The sequence below is a fragment of the Pomacea canaliculata genome, linkage group LG5 (assembly GCF_003073045.1).
Source record: "Pomacea canaliculata isolate SZHN2017 linkage group LG5, ASM307304v1, whole genome shotgun sequence".
Classification (NCBI taxonomy): Eukaryota; Metazoa; Mollusca; class Gastropoda; order Architaenioglossa; family Ampullariidae; genus Pomacea; species Pomacea canaliculata.
The window spans coordinates 28,833,582-28,855,380 of NC_037594.1; the positions used below are offsets into that span (position 1 = coordinate 28,833,582).

Genomic DNA, 21,799 nt, shown 5'->3' on the forward strand with positions numbered 1-21,799 from the left:
TTGATCTTTTTATGGTTCTGTCCTCCTCTTCCCCTATTCAACCCTTTTAAGCTTTTCTCTTATGATTTAGACTAATTTAAAATGATTCTTTAAATGCTGTAGTAAAGATATGGTGCTGCAGAAATATTTACACAATTTAACAAAAACAAAAATCAGGAGTGTAAAGTCTTTACTTGCTAGAAGAAACATGGATGTGTGAGGATGCTTGCTCAACCAGGAGGGATGAGAATTGCAGCAGCAAAATGCGCACAGCATCAGATGTGCCAAAGGGGTTGTCTGGATCAATGATGCGATTGATAAAGACACTAATCACATTTTCATCACTATCTTGCTCTGGGGCTGGTGGTCCTCCTATCAAAGCGTATCCTTCTCCTTGTTCAAAAGATGCCTGAAAGCTGGGAATCATGATGTACTGAAGAATCTGTAAAAATGCAGTCAAATGCACATTATTCCATCATTAGGCACTATGACCTTTAATCCAGCCAAGCTAAATTTTAGTATTTAATCAAATAAAGTCTCCCTCACAATTTAAGTTGTGAACATATTTACCTCAATAATAGCTTGACTTAAAAAAGTAATGTGATAATTATAACAAAGTGCCTAGAAACTGCTGCAGTAATAAATCTGTTGTATACCTAAATGTGGAATATATAAATAAATGCTGACTATATCAGCATACAAATTAGAATTGAAATTATTCTTGTCCACTGTAGGGAAGCAAACTTCAAGCCAAATGTTTAGCCTACTACTAGCTGTAGATACTGTTCTCATAAGCCTGGTGTATCATATATCCACACACACACATAATAATGTCACTACTGACCTTAGCCTTCAGTTCTTGAGGCCACTGTGAGTCATGGAAAATATCCACAAACTTAAAAAAGGCCTTCCTTTTCCACTCTACTGAGTATGTCTGGAGAGAGATATATAAATAAAATATTTTACAAGTCTCATCAAAATGGAACATCTGTATAGTCAAAAGAAAAATCCTGAAAACATAAACAACTAAGCCCTAAGCTCTCCTCAAAGAAAATCCAAAGAAACACCACCTAGCCTGATTAGTTTTGTCTTATGCTTTCTCTAATCAACTGAAAATCTATGTAGTTAAGCATGTTCTAAAATCCACTCAAGTAACGAGCTGATGACCCCAGCAAATAAGAAAAAAACAAATCAGTAAGATCAATAAAACTGTTTACCGTTGCAATGGTTTCCTCAACATAGTCTTTCACAAACTGGAACTGAGGCACAAAGCGATGCAGAAAGCAGCGCAAGATGTTAAACAGAAGTTCTATCTCATGGTCATTATGCCTGCATGGTGTAAAGTAGTTTTATTAAAATATACAATGTTTTCAAATTAAAACATAATTTTGAGAAGTATTATAACAAATGATATGAAACACAAGATCAACATTCTACTGCATATTCATATTCATAAGCAGACTTTAGATGTCCACAAAAGCCATTCACTCAAAATGTGGAACAAATAAAGCTTACTTGAAGTAGTTAAGAAGACATTTTACAAGCATTGAGGGCTCTTTCCAGTAGATGTAATCCAGTTCATCCTAAGGGAAAAAAATTCCACACTAACCTTAATAATATGTATATTTATATATAAAGAATGAAGGTGAATAATAGTGTTGTATTAACCCCACCACTTGGGATACATGTTTCTGTTTGCTTAGCATGTGAATTTAGCTGTGACAGAATATAAGGAAAACTTAGTGATTTTGTAGAGGGAGATTATAATCATATTGTTATTAAACATTTGATTGATCACACTTTGAATTTGAAAAAAAAGAAAAGAAAGATGAAAGAAAAGTAACAGTCTGTTGGGCTCAGAAAAGAAATGGGCAGGTCTTTGTCTTTTATTGAGCAAAAGAACACCAAGGATGCAATACCACCATTTCATTAACTGTGCTTACAGACTAAGACTAACCAGCATTAAGCCTTGTATTACAGGTCAGTATACAAGCGTAAATAGACGTTCATGAACAGACATAAAGGCAGACAAGAACAACTTATAGATAGGCACCAAATGCATCACACGAATTCATTATCATTCACACACACACACATGCATACTATTCATGCCAACAAACTACTCTACATCAACTTACCACTCTGTTGTGCCTTTCAACAAATTTGTCTGACACCCAAATAGTCACAAGATGGCTGACTATATCAGCCTTATCTGCCAGCCATTTCTCATTGTGCTTGACAAGAATGCTCAGCATCATCATTGCCTGGTACTGTAGCTCAAGTTTATTCAGAACAAGGCTTGTTGTCAGCACACCTGCAATCTGTTAACAAAAGTGCATAAATTTATTTTTACTCAGAGTCTTATTTGTGGGGTTACTGTCTGTTTTAAACAGATGATTCAAGTAGTTTGGTCAAAATTTTCTAAAAGCTAACTACAAGACAGTGTTTTAGGCTGCATCACGTCCAGAAGAAATGAAATCAAAAGTTTTTCTTTACTGAAGGCATTTACCTGTAACCAACTAATCAGCAAATAACACAGACCAAGAGCAATTAAGTCAGTTTTTATGATAATAATATGGTAAAGAGACTGGGCAACATGGTGTGAGCTCTAAGTCAAAAGAAATGGTTCCCTCACCTGAACCTGGCCTAACAGCATGGCAGACAGCCGCACAGGATTGCTTTCAAGCACTTCACGGAAGGGTTTTCCATCTTTGTGCTTCAGCAAATACTATAAACATACATTAATTTGTGAACAAATTAAGTTTCAACAAACTGCATAACAGACTCGTGTATAACATCTCTTCTTGTCATTTCAATGTAAGAACATACTACTATCACTAGCGTATATTAAAAAATCATTTGTATGAGAAAATTCAAGATAAAATAAGCATATAATAATTGCAGCTTTATTGAAATTTAAAATATATGTTTTTAATACCCAAAATTTTAAAACAAATTTTAATAACTATATTGGGCATATTTTCTCACCGCCAGGTACCGGCCCCACTGCTGATCTTTCAGAGCATTTTCTGTGAGGAAGAGATCAATCGTCTGTGCTGGAAACCGGACCAAGAACTTCATCAGTGGCTCTCGGAATGGGCTTCCCTTCTGCATAATGCCAAATGCAACGTTTTCATTTAACCTTTTGACAAGTGTTGCTAGATATTTTAAACTTACAATACATGCAAACGAACAGAAGAAGAAATCAGCAAAACTGTAAAAATGGCTGTTTAACTTTAATAAAGCCTTCCCTTTTTTAACATATTAACATTAGGATGTCAAAGTATCATTAACTGACCTCAATCAAGAGTGCCTTTTCTCCAAGCAGCACCAGTGTAGTGAGTGGTTCAATGAGTTTGCTGTTTGCTGCTGGAAGCAGGTGGAAAATGTCTAGAATAGCTGCACAAGTCTGCATTTCCTGTAAAACAGCCCAGTGCATATTAAGATGCATACCAATAAAGGAAGAATTATCTCACCAAAAGCAGTAACTTGGAAACATGAATAAATATGAATAATGTGTTGTTGAGAGGCTACTGCATGGAAATAGCAATTCATTAATATTCTATTAAATAAAATGAATCTGATGACCGTAGAGCCCAGCCATGTGGAGGGATAATGTATTGACTTACCTGTGACAGCACATGGCCTGCAGGTTTGGAAGGCTGTCCACTCTTCACATTTAAAGCTGCACTTTCCAGCCACTGTTTTAAATGCATCTGAAATTAACAGAAGTGAACTGAATAAAATAAAAAAAAAAATAACAACCTTGAAAGCCTTTCACTTTATTACCATCATCTAAAAGTGGGCTCAACAATTACCATGTAACCATACTATGAATGTTTTCAATCTCTTGGATTTTTACTTTTCCCTGTTTTGTGAAAAAAGATTGTCATTGCATTGCATAAGATAGTATGGTTATAAAACAGGTATATTTTACCTGCAATTGTTCACAAAGCTTCTCATTGAAAGCAACAGGAAACAGTTGCACAAGGGAAGAGAGACGCTGGATCACATTCAGTGTCAAACTTCGGTAATCCCGAGCAGCTGCAGTAGCGGCCGCATTGCAGTATACACTGTCTCCATCTCAATGGTGCAGCCACTAATGAACTGAAAGCGAAATCCTGAGATGTTGAATCACAAGTCTATTTGAATTAAAAAAAACTTGTTTAGCTGTTGTTGTTTTTTTTCATGATACACATTAATACAACTTTGTGGTAAAATATACAAATACCCTTAATGCCTGTAAATGTGGTTTGATACAGGAAAAAAACCTGTTAAAAAACCCAAATCAGTAACTGTCATAATTTTAATGTATTTAGATATTAATTTGTTGAAAAATAATTGTATCTATCTTGAAATGTCACCAGTCGTTGCACCTGATCCACATAAATAACAAAGCTCTTCACCTTTTTCATGCAGTCATGGGCAGCCTCTTGCAGCTCACTGTTGGTACTGTTAAGGGCCTTGTGAAGAATGGCAAAAATCTTATCTCGTCTGGAGGAAATGTAATGGCAAGATGCCAAAATCTCTGCAGTTAAAATCATTTAGATGTTAGATCGGCCATTTTTGTAACATCATTTCTTTTATTACTTCAAATAAACCCCAAATCAGAGATCAAAAGAAATTTCCATGCAGACAATTATTTATTTATTAAGAATCATACAGCTTCATTTTCTGCTTTTGGCCATCTTGAAACAACTGACATTCCCCATGAAGCATCCATGAAGGTTGAAATTAAAGTGAAATGTGTGACACAAATCTCAACAAATTAAACTTACTGAGTGCGCTCTTTCTAAGAGGAATTAGATTTGTCACGTTCTTGTAGCACGGCAGCTTTAGCAGCATTGCATCATCTGCTTCACAAAGACTTTGCACCTATATGGAAACATCCAACATGATGGAAGTGATTGCAAGCATACATTTTATGAGATAGTCTATGTCATGTCCTTAACACATTCAAATTTTTACTAAGACTGTAAAACACGTAGATTGTAGAGATTCAAAACATAACATTTCACATTATATGTTGATAGATGTACACATGTATTTATCAACACTTTTTTTCTGATGTTTAATTGTAGAGACTGTGCTTGAAAGCACTTAAAATCTAACCATGGGCTACCTCATAAATTCAATCTTGGTTAACCAGAACAAAACAGATATTAATACTGAATAAAATATTCTTCTGGTACTGTCAAGGGACATACCTCAGTAAAGAAGACATTATGTTCAACAATATTTATGTCTATAGTAAACAGCCGTGGTTCCAATGTGGTGCAGAAAAAGTTACCCTCCTGCAAAAAACAAAAACCAAATTTCCTAGATTTCTGTGAAACCCCCTCAAAATGTTCTGGTTCTGGTCTTAAAATGTTACAATTTATTGCACATCCTGATGAATAACTGCTTAACTATACAATTGCTGCACAGATAAGACACACACCTACTAAAAATCTTCAAGATTTTGCTTGTTTTCATAAGATATAAAAAAAAATCAAACAGCCACAGAAGAAGAGACGAAAAGTTTTTCTCCTCAAGCTGACATCATACAAATCATCTGTTATTTTCTACCCACTCTGTATGCTGAGCAGCATATGTTTATAAGAAGTTCACTTATAAACAAACTTATCTGCCCCCAAAAAAAAACAACATAAAGCATATCATGAAAGGCTACCATCAGTCCAATCTGGGTGTTCAGTGGTTGGTGGCGTAAAAGATGTTTTTTAGGAGGCACCATCTCGTGTAACACATTTTTGTGAGGCTCCATGATATCTGTGACTGTGCGGCCTGTAGTTTCAGCCAAAACTCCCAGTGAAGACATTGCCTGTTCATGACAAAACAAATTTTGTTTGAGTTACAGTTCATGAAGCTTTTTGTATTAATTAGTTTGAGAATTATTATTCATTATTATTTCAGAATAATATATTCCTTATATTAAAAAAAAAAAAAAGACACAGCATAGTTTGAAAGCTCCTTACTGTTTCTCGCACAAGTGTGTTTGGTACTGTGACTTGCGTCACCAATTCATGGGTTACATCAAAAAGAGAACGTTTCTGTGCAGCAACGAGTTCCTCTGTAACCTTGTCAGCTGGTATTTCACGTGCACATTGCACTAACATGCTTTGAAGGTTTGCCTTGGCCAAGTCTATTGCACCACTTGACACTTGCCACATAGTCATCTTAAAAAAAAAAGTTCTTCTTTAAATGTCTTCTTTAGCATTTGATTTGGTCTTTAAACTGTTACAGTGTACAACAGCATCTATTAATAATGCTCAAGATTTGCTGGCTTAAGTGAGGCAGTAAAGAAAAAGGTTTTTAAAAAAGTGTTTAAAGCAAAAAATAACAATAACAATATACACCTCTTATTTCAGTGAAGATGTTAACAGAAAATCAAAGAATCATAACTGTTTTTGTGTTTTCTTTCTTGTTAAGAAAAGTGTAGGTGTAAGTGTGTGTTTTCTAAAGAGGATTTTTTTTAAAAAAATTTTAAATTGCAGTAATGCTTACCTCACTTGTAAGATCCATGATTACAAAGAGCAAAGCCTTCAAGAAGACAAGCTGATGTTCTAGAACCCATTTCAGTGCCATCTGTTCATACATGAACTTGATTGCCTGGCAGCTACAAGACAGAGGAAAACAGGAAGAAAACAATGTATGTATGAAGAATCTGAACATAGCCTTTATGCTCTACCCTTGTAATTAACCAAGATCACTCTGAACAGTCATCAGTATCACACTATCTCCAGCTAAAAATCAAGTTGAAAGATCTACGGAGTATTTTTGTTCCTTTTCATGCTCAAACCTGACCAAAACCATCAAAGAGACTCACCCTCCATACTTGGCATACCAGGCTCTATCGTAGCACAGAGAGCACATTTTTTCCACCAAGTACTCAAACAGGGGAAGCTGACAAGCCTTAAAGTACAAATAAGAGAAAACAATAACACCATGGACAAGAAGGAGAAACTGTGAATGAGGACAAAGCAGAACACAGGAAATCTCGTGTGACAAAATGACTACATAAATTTTCAAAATTGTTCTCACCATTAGAATATCAGATCTGATCAGTTTACTTACCAAACCACAAAATATAATGTGATGAGTGTTAAGTATGATAAAAGATGGAACATCAATTACTGAAATTTCATGCATTTGAGTGTAAGAAAGTTTCTTCAAGAAATCCCTATATAATTTCTGCTACTTCAGCTGCTGTCTGCACAAATGTCTAACATACTCGCTCTTTACTGCCTAAGATGACAGTAGCAGTGTCCAGCATGATGGCAAGAGCCAGGCTTCCTCGTTTGCACAGTTCTTTCTCCTCATGCCCCATGATGACAGCCAGTGCATCTACTAAGATCTGAGTATCCATTCCTTGCAGTTTGTTCTGCTTCTCCCCAACAAGGGCAAAGGAGCCTTGTGTTGAAAAGATGTAAGGGAATTAGAACAAGAACAGTTACATACTAAGTGATGTGAAGACATGCTACTGACACACGAACACAATAGTTTCTGCATACAAAAAGAATGCATGTGTGTGTGTGTGTGCACACAAAAATACACAAGGCATACATACCAGACTGCTGTGAGATGGCAATCATGGTATAATGGCGCACCATGCTTGCCATGAAAGGAAGAGCAACTTGATGCAGATCCTTAATGGCTGCAGCCACTGTTAAGAAAACACAACAGTCAAGTCAAACATACAGTATGTCAAAGTGATAACATCCCACAAGCAGAAGCGTTCCCTCGACTTTTTAAAACTTTATTTTCCTACCACTACTTTAAGATTTGCATGATGACAGTATGAGCATACCAGATCTAACTGTAACATTCAGATTGAAGCAACACATAAACCTGCACAGAGGTTTGTCATCTCAGAAAGATTCCTTTTAACTCAACTCTTAAAACATGCAAACTCTTGGAAATACAAGAGTTAAAAAAAATAAAAATAATGAAATTAACAGAAATATATTACTTACCAAACATGCCAGTTAGAGCTTGCTCATGCACTTTGCGTGAATGTGAATCGGGGTTTTTATATAGCTGACTGTTGGTAGCAGCAGGGGCTGGAGCATTTGCTACTTCCTTCTCCTGGAAACTGGTATGTGTAAACAGGTGGGTCATGGTTGTCTTGTCATCTTCTAGACTCATCACAGAGACGAGGAAACACTTGACCAGTTCCCAGGCTTGTCGTCGATTAAATGAGTCTGTGGAACTGCTCTTCAAGGCCGTAACAGCTGCATCTATAGCCTATGTTCCGTGAGGAAAACACAAGGCACCTTTTTGATAAAATCATTTCCAATAACACAATCAAGACATACTAAAATGATGAATATTTACTGTTTTGTCTTTTCTCAAAGGAATTTTGAATTCTTTTTACTGAAGAAAGATCCAGTGTTTAAGAAAAGGAGCTGCAGCATTTATTAGTAAACTCATTATCTATTAATCTTACATCACTTGAGATCTACTTTCTGCTAAAAGAAAAAGTAAGCATGTACTATTTCTCATTCTTAGCAAAGATGTGACTCAAGCACTTCAACAAGCAATAGGAAATAAAAATCTAATGTTTAGATGGTATTTCTTGCAGCCAGAAGCTAGTTGATCCTGCGATGGAAATATAATAAGAATATGATAAATAATGGTTACATAAGATCACAATATGAGCCCGAGAGTAATAATTGGATTAAAAGCACCATAAGAATATTTTCTTTTCATACCTTTTCCACTGGAAGTGAAATGAACTGCTTGCACTCCTGGAAATGGATATTAATGCATGGACCGACAGTCTCCTTGTCATTGTAGTTCAGCTGTGGGGACACAAAAGTTCAAAGTCTATTAATACTGCTGACAATCCCAATCCCATTTTATAAGGGTCAGTAGGTGGAAAAATTTTTAGTATTTTCTTCATGGAAAATTAACTATACAAGGCTCATAATAATCAGCGAATAAGGGATACTAACCCTTTGAGGTTCTCGAAGCATTTTACGGTTGCCTCCTCCAAATTTTCCCAGCACCCTAAATGCGACAAGAGCGATGTTATCCTGGGGATTTCGCAATGTCTTCCACAGAGCCTGATGAAATTCAATCTTATAAGAAAACAATGTTAGTTCAACCTTATACTTGACTATCCTTAATTTATACTTCAAGCACCACTGCATGTAAAACTGGATAACTGTTTCTTGCTGCTAGAGCTACAATTCTGCTTAACAGAAAAAAATTGTGACAAATGATTATTTGGTTGTTCAAAATTACATACGAAACTAGTAAAGGAAAAAACCCATCCTGAATACTTACGATAAAAATACCACCACAACAACAACTATTTCTAGATTACAATCAGTTATATGTATGCTGAATATGAACAAACAGTGATGTAACCTGCATGAGCTCTGCACGGACTGGTTGTATGTGGTCATAGAGGAAATCTGGCTGCAAATTATCAACACAAAGCTCCAGCGTGCGAAGACCCTGTAACAATTTGAGTACACTTGATTTTAAGACAGTTGCGTCTGCCTTGATTTCAGACATTGTTTTTGTTGGCTGACAATGATCTAATAAATACACTTTCTATCATATACGCTGTTTAGTTGTAAAATCAGACAAAGGCATCTGCACAGAACTAACTTTGTTGTATTAATATATTATACCAAGGATAATAGTTACATAAACAAGAATTAAATATTTATGTATGTGTGAAGATGCAGAGAGAGCTGGAAGTGGGACTGAGACAAAAAAAGAAGACCAAACGACAACAAAAAAAAAAAAAATTGCAAAAAGCAAGCAAAATATTTCTTTGCAGTTTACCAGCCCAAAATACAGATACTTTTGCAATCAAATAAGAGATTAAATTTTTTTCTATCAGACTTGAATAAAACTGTCTCACACACATACAGCTGACAGAATTATGTACCTGACTGACAAGTGTCTGTGACCCATTTAGTGCCGAGACTAGGGGATCCATCAGCAATGGCAGGTAAGGCAGTAAGGAACTCAGGCGAACAGGCACTGTTAAACACAGTTCTACAAACAAATCCTTCATGTGCTGGCGGTGGAGGCCACTCTGCAAACTGTTAAGCCCTAAAAGAACAAAACCAACAAACAGACCCATGTACTCATCACCAACAAGAAGCTCATTTCATCCAGACTGTCTGTCTCACAGATGGTGATGCTCTTTTTCTTGACTTGTAATAAAAATGATAATAAAACCTTTACGATAGTCATACAAGTTTCTATCAAATACATGGATGTACAAAAAGTGTTTTTTTTTAATACAATGAAGCTAAGAATAATAATGAAATAAAGGCCACTAGTTTACACAAAAATGATGGCATCCTTTCTTTTTATTCTAACCTTGCAAAAGAGTAGGCAACAATGGAAGGAACTCATGATAAAGTAAGTCATGACTGCCTCCACCAATGGAACGGAAAAGACCACGCAAAAGCAGGAAGTAGTTGTAGGGTTCTTTGGCACTCAAAGCAAGCTCCATGGCACGGTTCACAAGGTTGTGCAAGTGGGGCTATCAATGGAGAATTGGAATTCTTACAAAATAATTTATCAGCATAGATGTGTTCCAAAAACATTCAATACAATTTGTATCCACGATCTATTCAATACACTATATGATTTACTTATATAGAAATTTTCAGTCGAAGAGCATGGAAGCAGTGTGGTGTGTTATTTGAGAATTTTCCGCAGAATGATAGGAGTGATAGTCAAAGCGAGAGAGAAGAAATAAAGAGAACTGTGTTAATTTACCTTGAGCATTTGCTCATTCTCCTGTGCGAAAAGGGATACTGAGCCAAAGACTAACTTGTGCATCTTGAGATACAAGTTTGACCGCTCCACACTAGCTGTGAACACAAAATGGTTGATATTTTAAAATATACAAAATATTTTGAAAAAAGATAAAATTAAAAAGTAAGAAAAAAAAAAACAACCCCTAAACCTCTAGCTGCAATCAGGAAACGAAATCAAAGTGAGTAAAACACAAGAATGAAAAACAACAACAACAAAAAAAACAAACAAAACAACCAAACAACAAAAACACCAAAAGTTAAAAGAAACATCACCTACCTCCCATTTCTTCCATACGCTGCAGAAGGAAGGTAATAAGAATGGTGGCAAATGTTGAAGATGTAGACAGGTTGGCAAGAAAAGCGTTGGCAATTATTTGAAGTGCAAAGTTCTGGTTGATCCTCTCTACCACAAACTGAAATAGTAATATTTTATGACAATTAAGAGTTGGTTGATATTTTTCAAAATCTATATCTCATCTGGATATTTTAAGCAGTTTATCTAGCACTAATTTGCAAATCTACTTTGGCATAACACAGAGCCCACCTTTTTTGAGTATAGTACAGCATATTTAGGTGGGCTAAAGTAGCCCTTTGTAAAGCCTGCATTACATAAATGGAAGAGGTTTGCAAATGATTAGCTGGATGTTGTAATTAGAATTTTAGACACAGTCTTACCTCAATGCAGGTGGAAAAAATCTCTCTGAATGTGACTGGACTCATCATTGTGAACTGAAGAGGGGTGGGAAAAAAAGGAAACGAGAATAAATAGTTTTTTTTATTTTAACAACATTTAGTGAAACAGTTATGGCAATTAAAATTAGACACAATCATTAAATAGCCAGGACAAAGACTGATTCCTGCAAGTGCACATGTATGTTACACTGCAATGATCATTCGATACTCTTTGTGTAAGTGCCAGAGACTTTATATCATTTTTGGTAAGTACATCATTTAATTTTGATCATAACTTAATTTTTTTTTGCTCCACCTCTTTCTATTAAATTCTTTGCTACTAGCTACCATGTAATCTCAAATTAAAGACAGCATAGACATGTTGCAGACTCACCACTCCAGCAAAATGCTCCAATACTTCTTTTTCTTCTTTAGTCCGCACACTTTGCACACTTCAATAAAATAAAGATTTTTTGAACAATTTCTATGGTGTCCTTTATTGATATAAGTATCCTAAAAGTCATATTTCAGATTGACAAGGATCTTCTTCTACAATGATCTTATATGGAAGAGAAAGAGAGACAATAATTTTATTCCATTTGCAGGTTCCTTATGCCATGAAATGACTATATAGGATAATGAAGATCTGCTTTTACAATGATCCTATACCAGAGAGACAGTATTTTTATGTCATTTGTATGTGTCTTACGCCATGGGACGAATGTAGGCTTGTCCACTGCTGGCCACATTGATAGTATAAATATCCAGAGCTGGCAAAGCATACTTGACTAGGCGGGTGTACACCAACGTTTCTTTCGGTTGAAACTGCTTGTTATTCAGAAGACTTGGATCAGCTGAAAAATGAAATAAAAGTTAGATAATCTGTCATGTATGTGGTTAAGTTTGAAATTGCAATTGAATTTAGCATTTATAGCACAAAGCCTCTCAGGTAAGAAGTACCAAGTAACAAAATGGTGAAAAATGACAACAATGTTAAGTATTTTAAAGCGTTTGGGATTTCCACAAGATTCTTAAATGACTTTAACACTAGCAGATAATATCACAAAGTCTTCACAAATATTGCTGATCTACAGCTTGGGTACAGAAATGAGTAAAGCCATAAGTAAAGACGGTAATAAATATAAAATGCAAAAACAAGCTTGTAAACTATAGCTGTTCCTCTCACACACCCCTCCACCCTGTTTGACAAAGACAAGCTTACCACTGCCAACAGCCTTACAGGTAAGAAGTCCCCAGGTGATAGTTTTGACGCCACAAACAAGTGTCTTCACAAGGCCACGACAATCCACCACAGAATAAACACTAAACTGGCTTGGGCATACTCCAAATCTGCTGGTGGACTGTAGTTTACACAGGTGTTAGGTACTTAGCTAAAAATATTTATCTAATAAAGATCACCAACACAAATTATTTCACTGTTTCATTCCCATTTGAGATGCTATTTATTCTCTTAAAATTCTTTCTTATGAGTCATGGTTGTCGTATTTCCTCAAACACACATAAATACATGTGCACAAACACACACCACACTCTCTCGCACAACAAAAAAAATTTAAATACAACCGTTAAAAGGTTCACTTTAAAAAATATGACACGAATAATGTAAAACCTGCAGTGATATACTTTTTCTATAGTTATCTTTTAAAGATTAAGAACTACCTTTAATTGCACGCATAGTCAAATTATCTCAATGAATACCTTATCATTTTCTTTTGTCTCTGTCAAACTAGAGAAAAATTTGTCTTCTTTTGGTGTTTCAGGCTGTAGTATAGGAGTTGATGGTGGTCCCTGTCGAAGATCAGTAGTTGTGGCTGTGCCAGAGGAAGACGTTGAAGAGAGAGTCTTGATAGCATCCCCTTGGGATCCTGTAATGCCTCCTGCAGTAGCAGCCAGTGGTCCACTTTGTTTGCTGCATCACATGTAACAAAGGTGATTTTTTTTAATTATTTAAAAAAGTAGAAATTTTTGTGAATGTGTGTATTTGGTCTATGCTTGCATTTAGTATAGGTGTGTGCATGTTTTAAGAAAAATGGTTAATGGTAACATCATGTATGAATTATGAAATATAAATTATACAAAATCTTGAACTTCCAACTCACCATTTCTGCAAAATTTGTGGCAATTGAATTCTTGTGACTGTTGTGAATTTCAGAACAAACACTTCCAGCATTCGCATAAGAAGTTCTCGTCCCTTCCAAAAAAAAAAAAAAAGTGAGAGGAATGAAAGAGAAGTTAAAAATAAACTGGTAATGATGATTAAAGAACACTATGGAAAGAATCACCAAAATGCTTACATTTCCATTCTCTTGTTCTGACTTTACCCGAATGCACTCCACAAGGTTTAGAAGAAGCTTGCATGACATAGTTTGGATGGAGGATGGCAGAGATTCATCCATGACATTTTTTGAAAACAGATTTACTGCCAGAGACAAGTCATGCAGAGGAAGTGAAGATCTGACATGGTGAACGAGGTCAGCCAGAGTGCTGTATGCCAAAGGTCTGCAAAATGCCCCATGATCACTTCCAGTGAAACAACTTCAAATAAGCTGATCTAAAATATTCCATTATCAGACCTATTAGGATTATCACTCTTATGGCCCTCTGCAGACTTAAAACTAGCTATGAGCATACAAAATATTATGCATTCCAGCTAAAAACAAACTTATTACAAAAGTACTGACAGTGCCCACTATACAGGTTAAAAAAAAAAAAAATTAAACAAAGTACAATTGCAGGGCTGGTGACAGAAAACGTGAACTCCAAAGCGCTATACAAGTGAATTTATATAAATTAATGATAGTAAAAATAATGAAAATAATCTTTTTTTTTTTTCATTTGCAACAAGTGAAAAGTAGCAAGTGATAGACATATATAAAGTATCCCATTCCCAGTGTGATCTGACATAGCCTTACCTCAGTGAATCCTTAGTAGTCCATCCTGATCCTATGAGAATATTCTCATCAAAAAGCTTTTCAATGTGTGGCACAAATTCTGGAAATCAGATTGATATTGATACTTATATTGATTTCCTACACTATAAAACGAGACAAAAACACAGATATTTGACACTACAGGCATTTGTTAGGGAAGCAGAGTTGCTATCATTTTTCAATAGTCAGTGTTTCTAATGGTAAGAAATCAAATAAAAATTTACCATAAAATATGAGGTTAGACAATTTTTTTACCATTGTTTATGAGTAAAGGGTATCCTATGGGTGACATACTTACTGTTTCTAAGATCTGTGGACAGAATGTGTCGAGCTGCAATCAACAATTCTTTGCGCAGGTGGGCCACCTCCTGGGGGCACAGTGTAAGCAAACCCAGAAGCCCCTGTACCATCTGCTGGGAATGACTATTGACAGGATTCTGTCACATAAAATGCTTTATTTAAGAACAAGCCCTTCAAAGGTATTTCAATAAGAATCTTGAGACTTATGATGGAACATGCAATTTACCTGATAGATTTTGATGATGTAGGCAAGAAATGACAGTGTTTTAATCTGAGCAGCAATGAAATCCACAAACACTTCCTTGTTGAATCCAGGGTTTGACCTGAAACAAGTTAAGAGAACTATGATTCAACCCTTGAATATAATTTCGATTAAATTAATAGATAAATCAATTTAGACCATAGATATTCAAATAATTGTCTCCTAAATGAAAGTCAAACAAGGCAAACAATAAACAGTGAAGGACCACTAAGCTGCAGTGACTGAGGTCCAAACTGCTTAATGCCGGCTTAGGTGGTCCACAGCTTAAACATATTTTAATAATGCACAAATTACAATAAATAATAAAAAATAAATGGTTTTTTATCACAATCCTTTCTAACGTGTTGACCAGCAAGTCATTTTTTTGCTGAATGTACAAGTACTTGTTGTCTCAGGACATGCAAAGTATCTGGCAAAATTTGTCAAGTGAATCCTCCAAAGTCACAATATTACTGGTCATGATGTCACTACAATGGACACAGTGTCTAGCCGTTAATACCTTAATTATGTTGTTACATTAATTAACCCAATTATATCAGTTTCAGCACAAATTGTATACACATGGGGGCGGGTGGAAACAATGAGCTCCCTCAAAAACAAACAAGAAGAATCCTACAAACTCAACAAAATCCACAAGTTCACCTAAAAACTCACATGTGCTGTGGGGAAGGCTGCAAAGTAATCGTGTTCATTATCAGGGGAATGAACTCAATCATGTCTGTTTGCACACTAGGTTTGTAAAGCTGGTACATCAGCACCACAATTATAGGAAGCTCTGCCAAAACTTTCAGTGACTGCACACCACGTGGGATTATGTTGTACTGCAAATGAAAGCATCATAGATTACATCACCTGATAAAAGTTCTACATTAGACTATGCCAACAGCTGCCTCTGGGGGATTTCAAAGAGCGAGTTGTCGAGGCTACAGCGAGTGCAGAATACGGCTGCGAGGATAGTTGCAGGAAAGAAAACAACTGATCATATTACTCCTGTACTACGTGACCTACATTGGCTTCCTGTGGAGAAGCGAATTGAGCACAAATTGTTAACCTTAACCTATGGCTGTCTTCACGACCTTGTGCCTGTCTATCTGCAAGAACTCATTCGCTGTTACCAACCCAGCGGAACCTTCGTTCAGCAGCACACTTCAGACTTGAACGACGAGTGTTCAGTCAGGGAATGCTAACAAGAAGACTGCGGGTTTCAGATCCTTCTCCAATGTAGCCCGCTTTTGTGGAACTCGCTTCCCTCTCGACAAGGAGTCTGATAGTATTGGATCTTTCAAGAAAAATCTTAAGACTCACTTGTTTAAACTTTTTTGAAGTTTTCATTTGACCTGCAGTTTGGTGGCTACTGGGATCACCGCGCATTGAGCGCATTTTTGTGATGCGGATATTAGCGCGCTACAAAACTACATCATCATCATCAAAAGTGTTAATAAACTAGTTCTTAAATGGACTATTTACCTCTTTATACTTGCCTACATGTTATACAACTATGTGCTAAAATAAGTGAAAAATTATGCAATTTTTTTTTCTACCTATTAAACAATGTGGTTTAAAATGAATTAAATATCCAATCTGAAGTGTCTATCAATTTAAAATATATGCAACAACAGTTACTTTGTGTAGGTTTTTGCAACACTATGTGTGTATGATTTCATACTATGTATATGAAGGCCATAAAGCACTAAGAGCCTGGCTTTAGTGCTAGGGAAAGAAGCTACACAAACGTGCTATATTATTATACATGTTATTATGTCTCTAGAAATTTCTTTCCCTTATATCATGCACTGGCATTAGGCATATCCCTTTGATCTTGCAATATCAACATATTTATTTTATACTTTCACTCTCCCTAATAGCATGATTATTGCTCATTTGCACACTTTTCAGCAGACTTGCCATTGCTATTATTATCTCTATTTGCATTTTCCTGTAAAAATGTTTTATTTATAATAAAGTAATATTCAATAACAGATAGATGTGAAAAGCTTTAATAAGAATGACCCCTATTAATTAAAATAAACACTTTTAGGTGCCAATTATGATGAAATGATATGTTGTGCACAGTTACACTTTAATATCAATATGCTGACAAGTTCAAGTGAAAGAAAAAAAGTTGAAATTTGCTATCTCTTGATCTTTTAAACAAAACACAAAAAAAACAAATAAAAAAAAAAGAAGAAAAGACTTACTGTCACACTCTGGTTTTCTGCATTTTTCTTGTCTGTGATGACAGGAGTGACCGTGTAAATATCTTGTAACCACTGTTCTGTTTTTATCTCAGACATGTCTTTCACACGTCTCTGCTGGCGTGGCTCAAAGATTTTGGGCAGATGGGCAGGAAGATTGCTGTATATGCCTTTCACAAACTGCAGAAAATCTTGGATCTGTTTGGACACAAGAAAATGTCAAGTCCACTAGCTACTCATTCCACATTCATAATGCACTAAAACAAAAGTGTATTCATATACCAGCCGCAGATTAAAACCTGAAAGACGATGTTGATGGACTAATAATAACGTGCAAGTATTCAGGCTTGTTTATAGTACAACAATCATTTAATATTTTACATTCTTTCAGCTTCAGGGTTATGAAGTCAAGGTTTAATTGCAATAGTGTTCAGAAATGTTTGTCAATTAATATACATATATATTTAATATGTGTGCATACTATTTTACCTCCTCATTCATCTGAGGTCGAAACTGCTTGTGGAGTTCTAGGATAATACGGATGCACACCAATACATTCTCTTCATTTTCAACCTGTAAAATAAATTAAACATGGCACAATGCAGAGGAATATAGCAAACTAAATTAGAAAGAATAACTTAAGTGAAATGCTTTAAAAAATCTAAAGTCCTCTCTTGTCATCCTCTGTCTCACACAAATGTTGGGCGAGAGGCAAGGGTGGCAATATAACAAGGATATAGGATCCATCACTAGGGATCAAGAATGGGAAAATCTGTTTTGTCACAAAGTTTAGTTGAAGGTGGGGGTTGCTGACATAATGGATGAGGAGACAATGAGTTAAGAATGCACAACGAAGTAAAAGAATAAAAATGTATAAAAATAAAATGCAATTAATAGAACAAGTGTTGAGCATGACAGTGAACAGGAAAAATGAAGTGAAACAAGATGTAGAGACAAAATGACATCTGTCTTTACCTTTAGCAGCCGAAACATGAGTGACAGAATGGGCTGGACATATTTCTTCAGGTGTTCATTGCTGGGAATGCGGTGCAAAATCTCAAGCAATATTTTGCGAAGATGCTGGGGAAAAAAGTGAGCCCTATGTCATTATTTGCTGATATGAGTACCAAACTTAATTTTAAAGCAAAAACATGTTTTGTTTTCACCCTATTAACCAGTGACCCCCAACTCATAGTCTTTCAACAATTATGTGATTATATAACATGGAACAATAGGTAAAGGATCATTTAAAAGATTTTAAAAAAAATTAGAACACTCAATGTAACTTTCTACTTATTACGTCTTGTAATATGGCTCAAGATTCCAAAAACTAAGTCGCCACCTACCTGGTATGGTTGTTCAGCAATAAACTGTGGTTCTCCTTCCTCCAGAATCTTCAGGAAAACTCGCATGGCTTCAGCCAAAAACTGTGGGTATTGTGGTGAGTTCACCACAGTCTGCAGGAAAGAAACAGATGTGATTTGTAAATAAAACAGTTTTTTCAATATTATTATTCTCAAAGGTATGGCAATAGCAACTTATAAAGCCAGAACTTAAGAGAGGCAGTCAGAGTCATAATGGAGAAAGGAGATATAAAGAAAAATGAATGAGAGAAAAAGCAGACAACTGAGGATAAAATGATAGAGGTTGATTGAGAAGTGGTAGAAAGTCAAGAAAACTTGTAGGCTATGCTATAGACTTGCCAATTTAAAGATTCTTACCTCAAAATTTTCACTAAGTTCACTTGCAGCTTTCTGCTTCTTCTCTGTAACTGTAAGGCAAACATTAGGGAAAAAGAATAAATAAAATGGTGTTTATAACACATGCTATTGTTTTTGTGATATACAGTGCAAAACTTTATAAAGCTTTTCACAGTTACTGAAATCAAACAGTGTTCACCAAATACTCCGTGTCACGGTTAACCCTTTTTCTGCTGACATTCTCATTCATTCCTCCCATACATGCTTTCTACTCTTGCAGTTCATAAGTAGCAAAGGGGTTAAACTAACCTAAAAAAACGTGGAGACACAGACTGGTCAGTGACATATACAGCCAGCAGGCCAGACATTCCCCACCCCAAATATGCATAAAAATGGGAAGGGAGAATATGCCCAAACCATACCACAATGTAGTTTTATTGTGCCATAGCAAGGAATTGTTAAGGGTGGTCAGATCTTATCAGCTTTTTGATATTTTTCATTCCATCAAAAAAGATAGAAGCTCTACCATAGCTCTCACTGATCATGATTTATCAATCAAATGTTCAGTCAGATGGGAGCATACATATCTTTGATGGATCAGAATTCAATCGTATCCAAGATATCATCATACCACCCACATAATTTATTTTTGTTATAAATTAAATAGATTTCTGGTGATGCTCATGAAATATCAAGTAATAATATTATTAAAAAATATTTTCGATCTTATTTCCCTACTGCATTGGTTCTTTGAAAACACGGTAAAAATACAAATACATAAGACTCCAAATTTGTACACCTGACACGTGTACACCAAAATGTATCAACAAATATACAGAGACATAGCAGTATCAAAGTATCAAGGAGCAATATCTCGCTGTCAAGACGAGGAGAAAAATCAATATATACATGTAATACAAATATATATATACACACACCAACAATGCATTGCAGAATTATTAGTAATAACTTTATACACTAAGTAAGGAAATATCTTTCTTACTCTAATACTCACTCTAGCCAAGTGGCACTTAGTTGTAGTATATTAATGTAGAAAATATATTTGGTAGATAAAAGAATTTTTTTGTTGCTGCCATTATGTTTTAAGACTGGCAAAAATTAACATAGTATCAAAAACCCTATATGAAATTTTGAAACTGTCAATAGGATGTAAAAAGGAAGTGACACCCCCACCAATCTGACAATATCAGGCATATATAATAGCTCTTGGCAAATAGGTTAATTGGTTATTGAAGCACATTCTTGCTACCACAGACAGCTTAGTTTTCACACGGCAGAAGACATTCAGCATGTCTCGTTTTATCATGTATGATGGGCATTACAATTTTATCTTTTTTTCATGCTTTTATGACAGTGCATGCACACTTGGACACTTTAATTCATATGTTTTTACTGTTTATACAATCACTGTTAAGCCTCAACTCATTACCCAGTGATACCAGAAAGTCTGAATTAGGTTATGTGGGTAATTTGTAATAATATAGATTGTCATTATCTCAGTATCAAGTAACAGTATTAAAAATCAACATATGTAATACAGTAATATAAAAACACACAAAAGAAACAAATCTTACTCCCTGGTGTAGTGTCAGCAATAAGTGCTACATAGGACTTGAATGTTGTAAGCTGCGCTGCAGCGTCTTGTGGGCTTAGAGGTGATCCAAGCATGATGATGATCTTAATATGTCAACAGTCTAAAGAATTGCCTTCCTGCAAATGAAAAACAGGTGTCTTCATTACAGATATATAATAAATTATAACATAAAGATAAATTATCAAATGCAGTAGCAAAAAATACCTTTTTACACCTGTATTCTTTTCAATACTAATTTCACTAATGCTTTAAAGAAAGACATATAAACTTATGCAATGGCCATATTTAAAAAAAAAATGATGTGCCTTTAATTTTTGCTTGCTTGTGCGCTTTTGCATAAAGGTTATGTCTTAAAATAAATTTGAAGCACTTGAAAGAAACCAACAGGTGAGACAGTAATGCAAATAATGAAAACAGGATTTATACAACACATTTCTCTTTATGTGATTCACAATTAAAATAGAAAAAAATGCTCTCATTCTTCCTTCTGTAGCATGCACACACATAAACAAACGGTATATCAAACAGAATCTCTCTGAATATATCTATTGTAAAGCTTTAGAAATACAGTACGCATTATTATTATTTTACTTTTGCGAATGATTGTTAACAATAGCACAAGATGGCCGCCAGCATTAACAAACACTAAATCGTATTTCTATCACACAAACACACTTTATAATAAATACTAAAAGCAGCATTGGATACTACTTAAACTACGACTGTAGTATCTGCTGCCAAACTTAAAAAGAATAAAAGTTTAATGCAGATATACAAAACTAGGTCATCCCAAAAGATATCGCCATTTTGGTGAATTTTTACATCTCAACAAATAAAAGATAATTTAACCTGGTCAGACAGACATAAATCGTAATAAATCCATAGTTTTGATTTAGGAGTATTACTGGTATAAACTTACAGGCAATGGGCAGGGTTAATATCCAGAATACTGGTGTAAATAAGTAACATTTTTACATGGTCTTATACCTTTGCGCCTAAATTACTACTCCTCACTTTTGAGGGCTTGGGATCATGGACGCAGACATCATCTGATTCAAAATTTGATTTTATATTATTTTTGTAACAGAACAATATGTGGAAGTTGAAGATAAACAAATATCTTGAAATAATTTATAAGCAATCAAAGTTGATAAATGGTTCAGCGCATGCGCAGTCCACAGTCGTCGGTGAAAGTGCAAGTGGGTGGGGTCAGTTCTTGAACTTTCAGGTCCGCGGTTTGTAAGTTTATTGTAACCCCTTATTTGCCTTACCGAGAATACGGACGTACAGAGATCGCTAGAAAAGAGCTATATCGTGCTATAATTTTTTTTTTAA

General features: G+C 35.3%; 1 protein-coding gene across 1 annotated transcript in view; it reads right to left on the reverse strand.

Moving 5' to 3' along the window:
* Positions 1–21,500, reverse strand: part of LOC112563833 (transformation/transcription domain-associated protein-like) — a 41,844-nt gene extending 20,344 nt beyond the window's left edge. The window contains 46 exon segments of the mRNA XM_025238203.1: positions 174–421; positions 824–913; positions 1,197–1,308; positions 1,495–1,562; positions 2,118–2,300; positions 2,615–2,707; positions 2,968–3,087; positions 3,278–3,397; positions 3,609–3,695; positions 3,917–4,017; positions 4,020–4,086; positions 4,386–4,507; positions 4,758–4,854; positions 5,187–5,273; positions 5,651–5,800; positions 5,955–6,155; positions 6,484–6,595; positions 6,806–6,891; positions 7,211–7,389; positions 7,547–7,642; positions 7,953–8,223; positions 8,691–8,780; positions 8,934–9,044; positions 9,352–9,441; positions 9,884–10,050; positions 10,324–10,489; positions 10,729–10,823; positions 11,047–11,182; positions 11,445–11,498; positions 11,836–11,893; positions 12,151–12,295; positions 12,664–12,802; positions 13,161–13,371; positions 13,562–13,653; positions 13,757–13,961; positions 14,375–14,453; positions 14,691–14,829; positions 14,919–15,015; positions 15,609–15,775; positions 17,153–17,347; positions 17,639–17,722; positions 18,125–18,229; positions 18,496–18,606; positions 18,871–18,920; positions 20,445–20,580; positions 21,384–21,500. Coding sequence (XP_025093988.1) covers positions 174–421; positions 824–913; positions 1,197–1,308; positions 1,495–1,562; positions 2,118–2,300; positions 2,615–2,707; positions 2,968–3,087; positions 3,278–3,397; positions 3,609–3,695; positions 3,917–4,017; positions 4,020–4,086; positions 4,386–4,507; positions 4,758–4,854; positions 5,187–5,273; positions 5,651–5,800; positions 5,955–6,155; positions 6,484–6,595; positions 6,806–6,891; positions 7,211–7,389; positions 7,547–7,642; positions 7,953–8,223; positions 8,691–8,780; positions 8,934–9,044; positions 9,352–9,441; positions 9,884–10,050; positions 10,324–10,489; positions 10,729–10,823; positions 11,047–11,182; positions 11,445–11,498; positions 11,836–11,893; positions 12,151–12,295; positions 12,664–12,802; positions 13,161–13,371; positions 13,562–13,653; positions 13,757–13,961; positions 14,375–14,453; positions 14,691–14,829; positions 14,919–15,015; positions 15,609–15,775; positions 17,153–17,347; positions 17,639–17,722; positions 18,125–18,229; positions 18,496–18,606; positions 18,871–18,920; positions 20,445–20,538 — 5,570 coding nt within the window. The 5' untranslated portion in view covers positions 20,539–20,580; positions 21,384–21,500.
* Between the last annotated feature and the right edge of the window lie 299 nt (positions 21,501–21,799).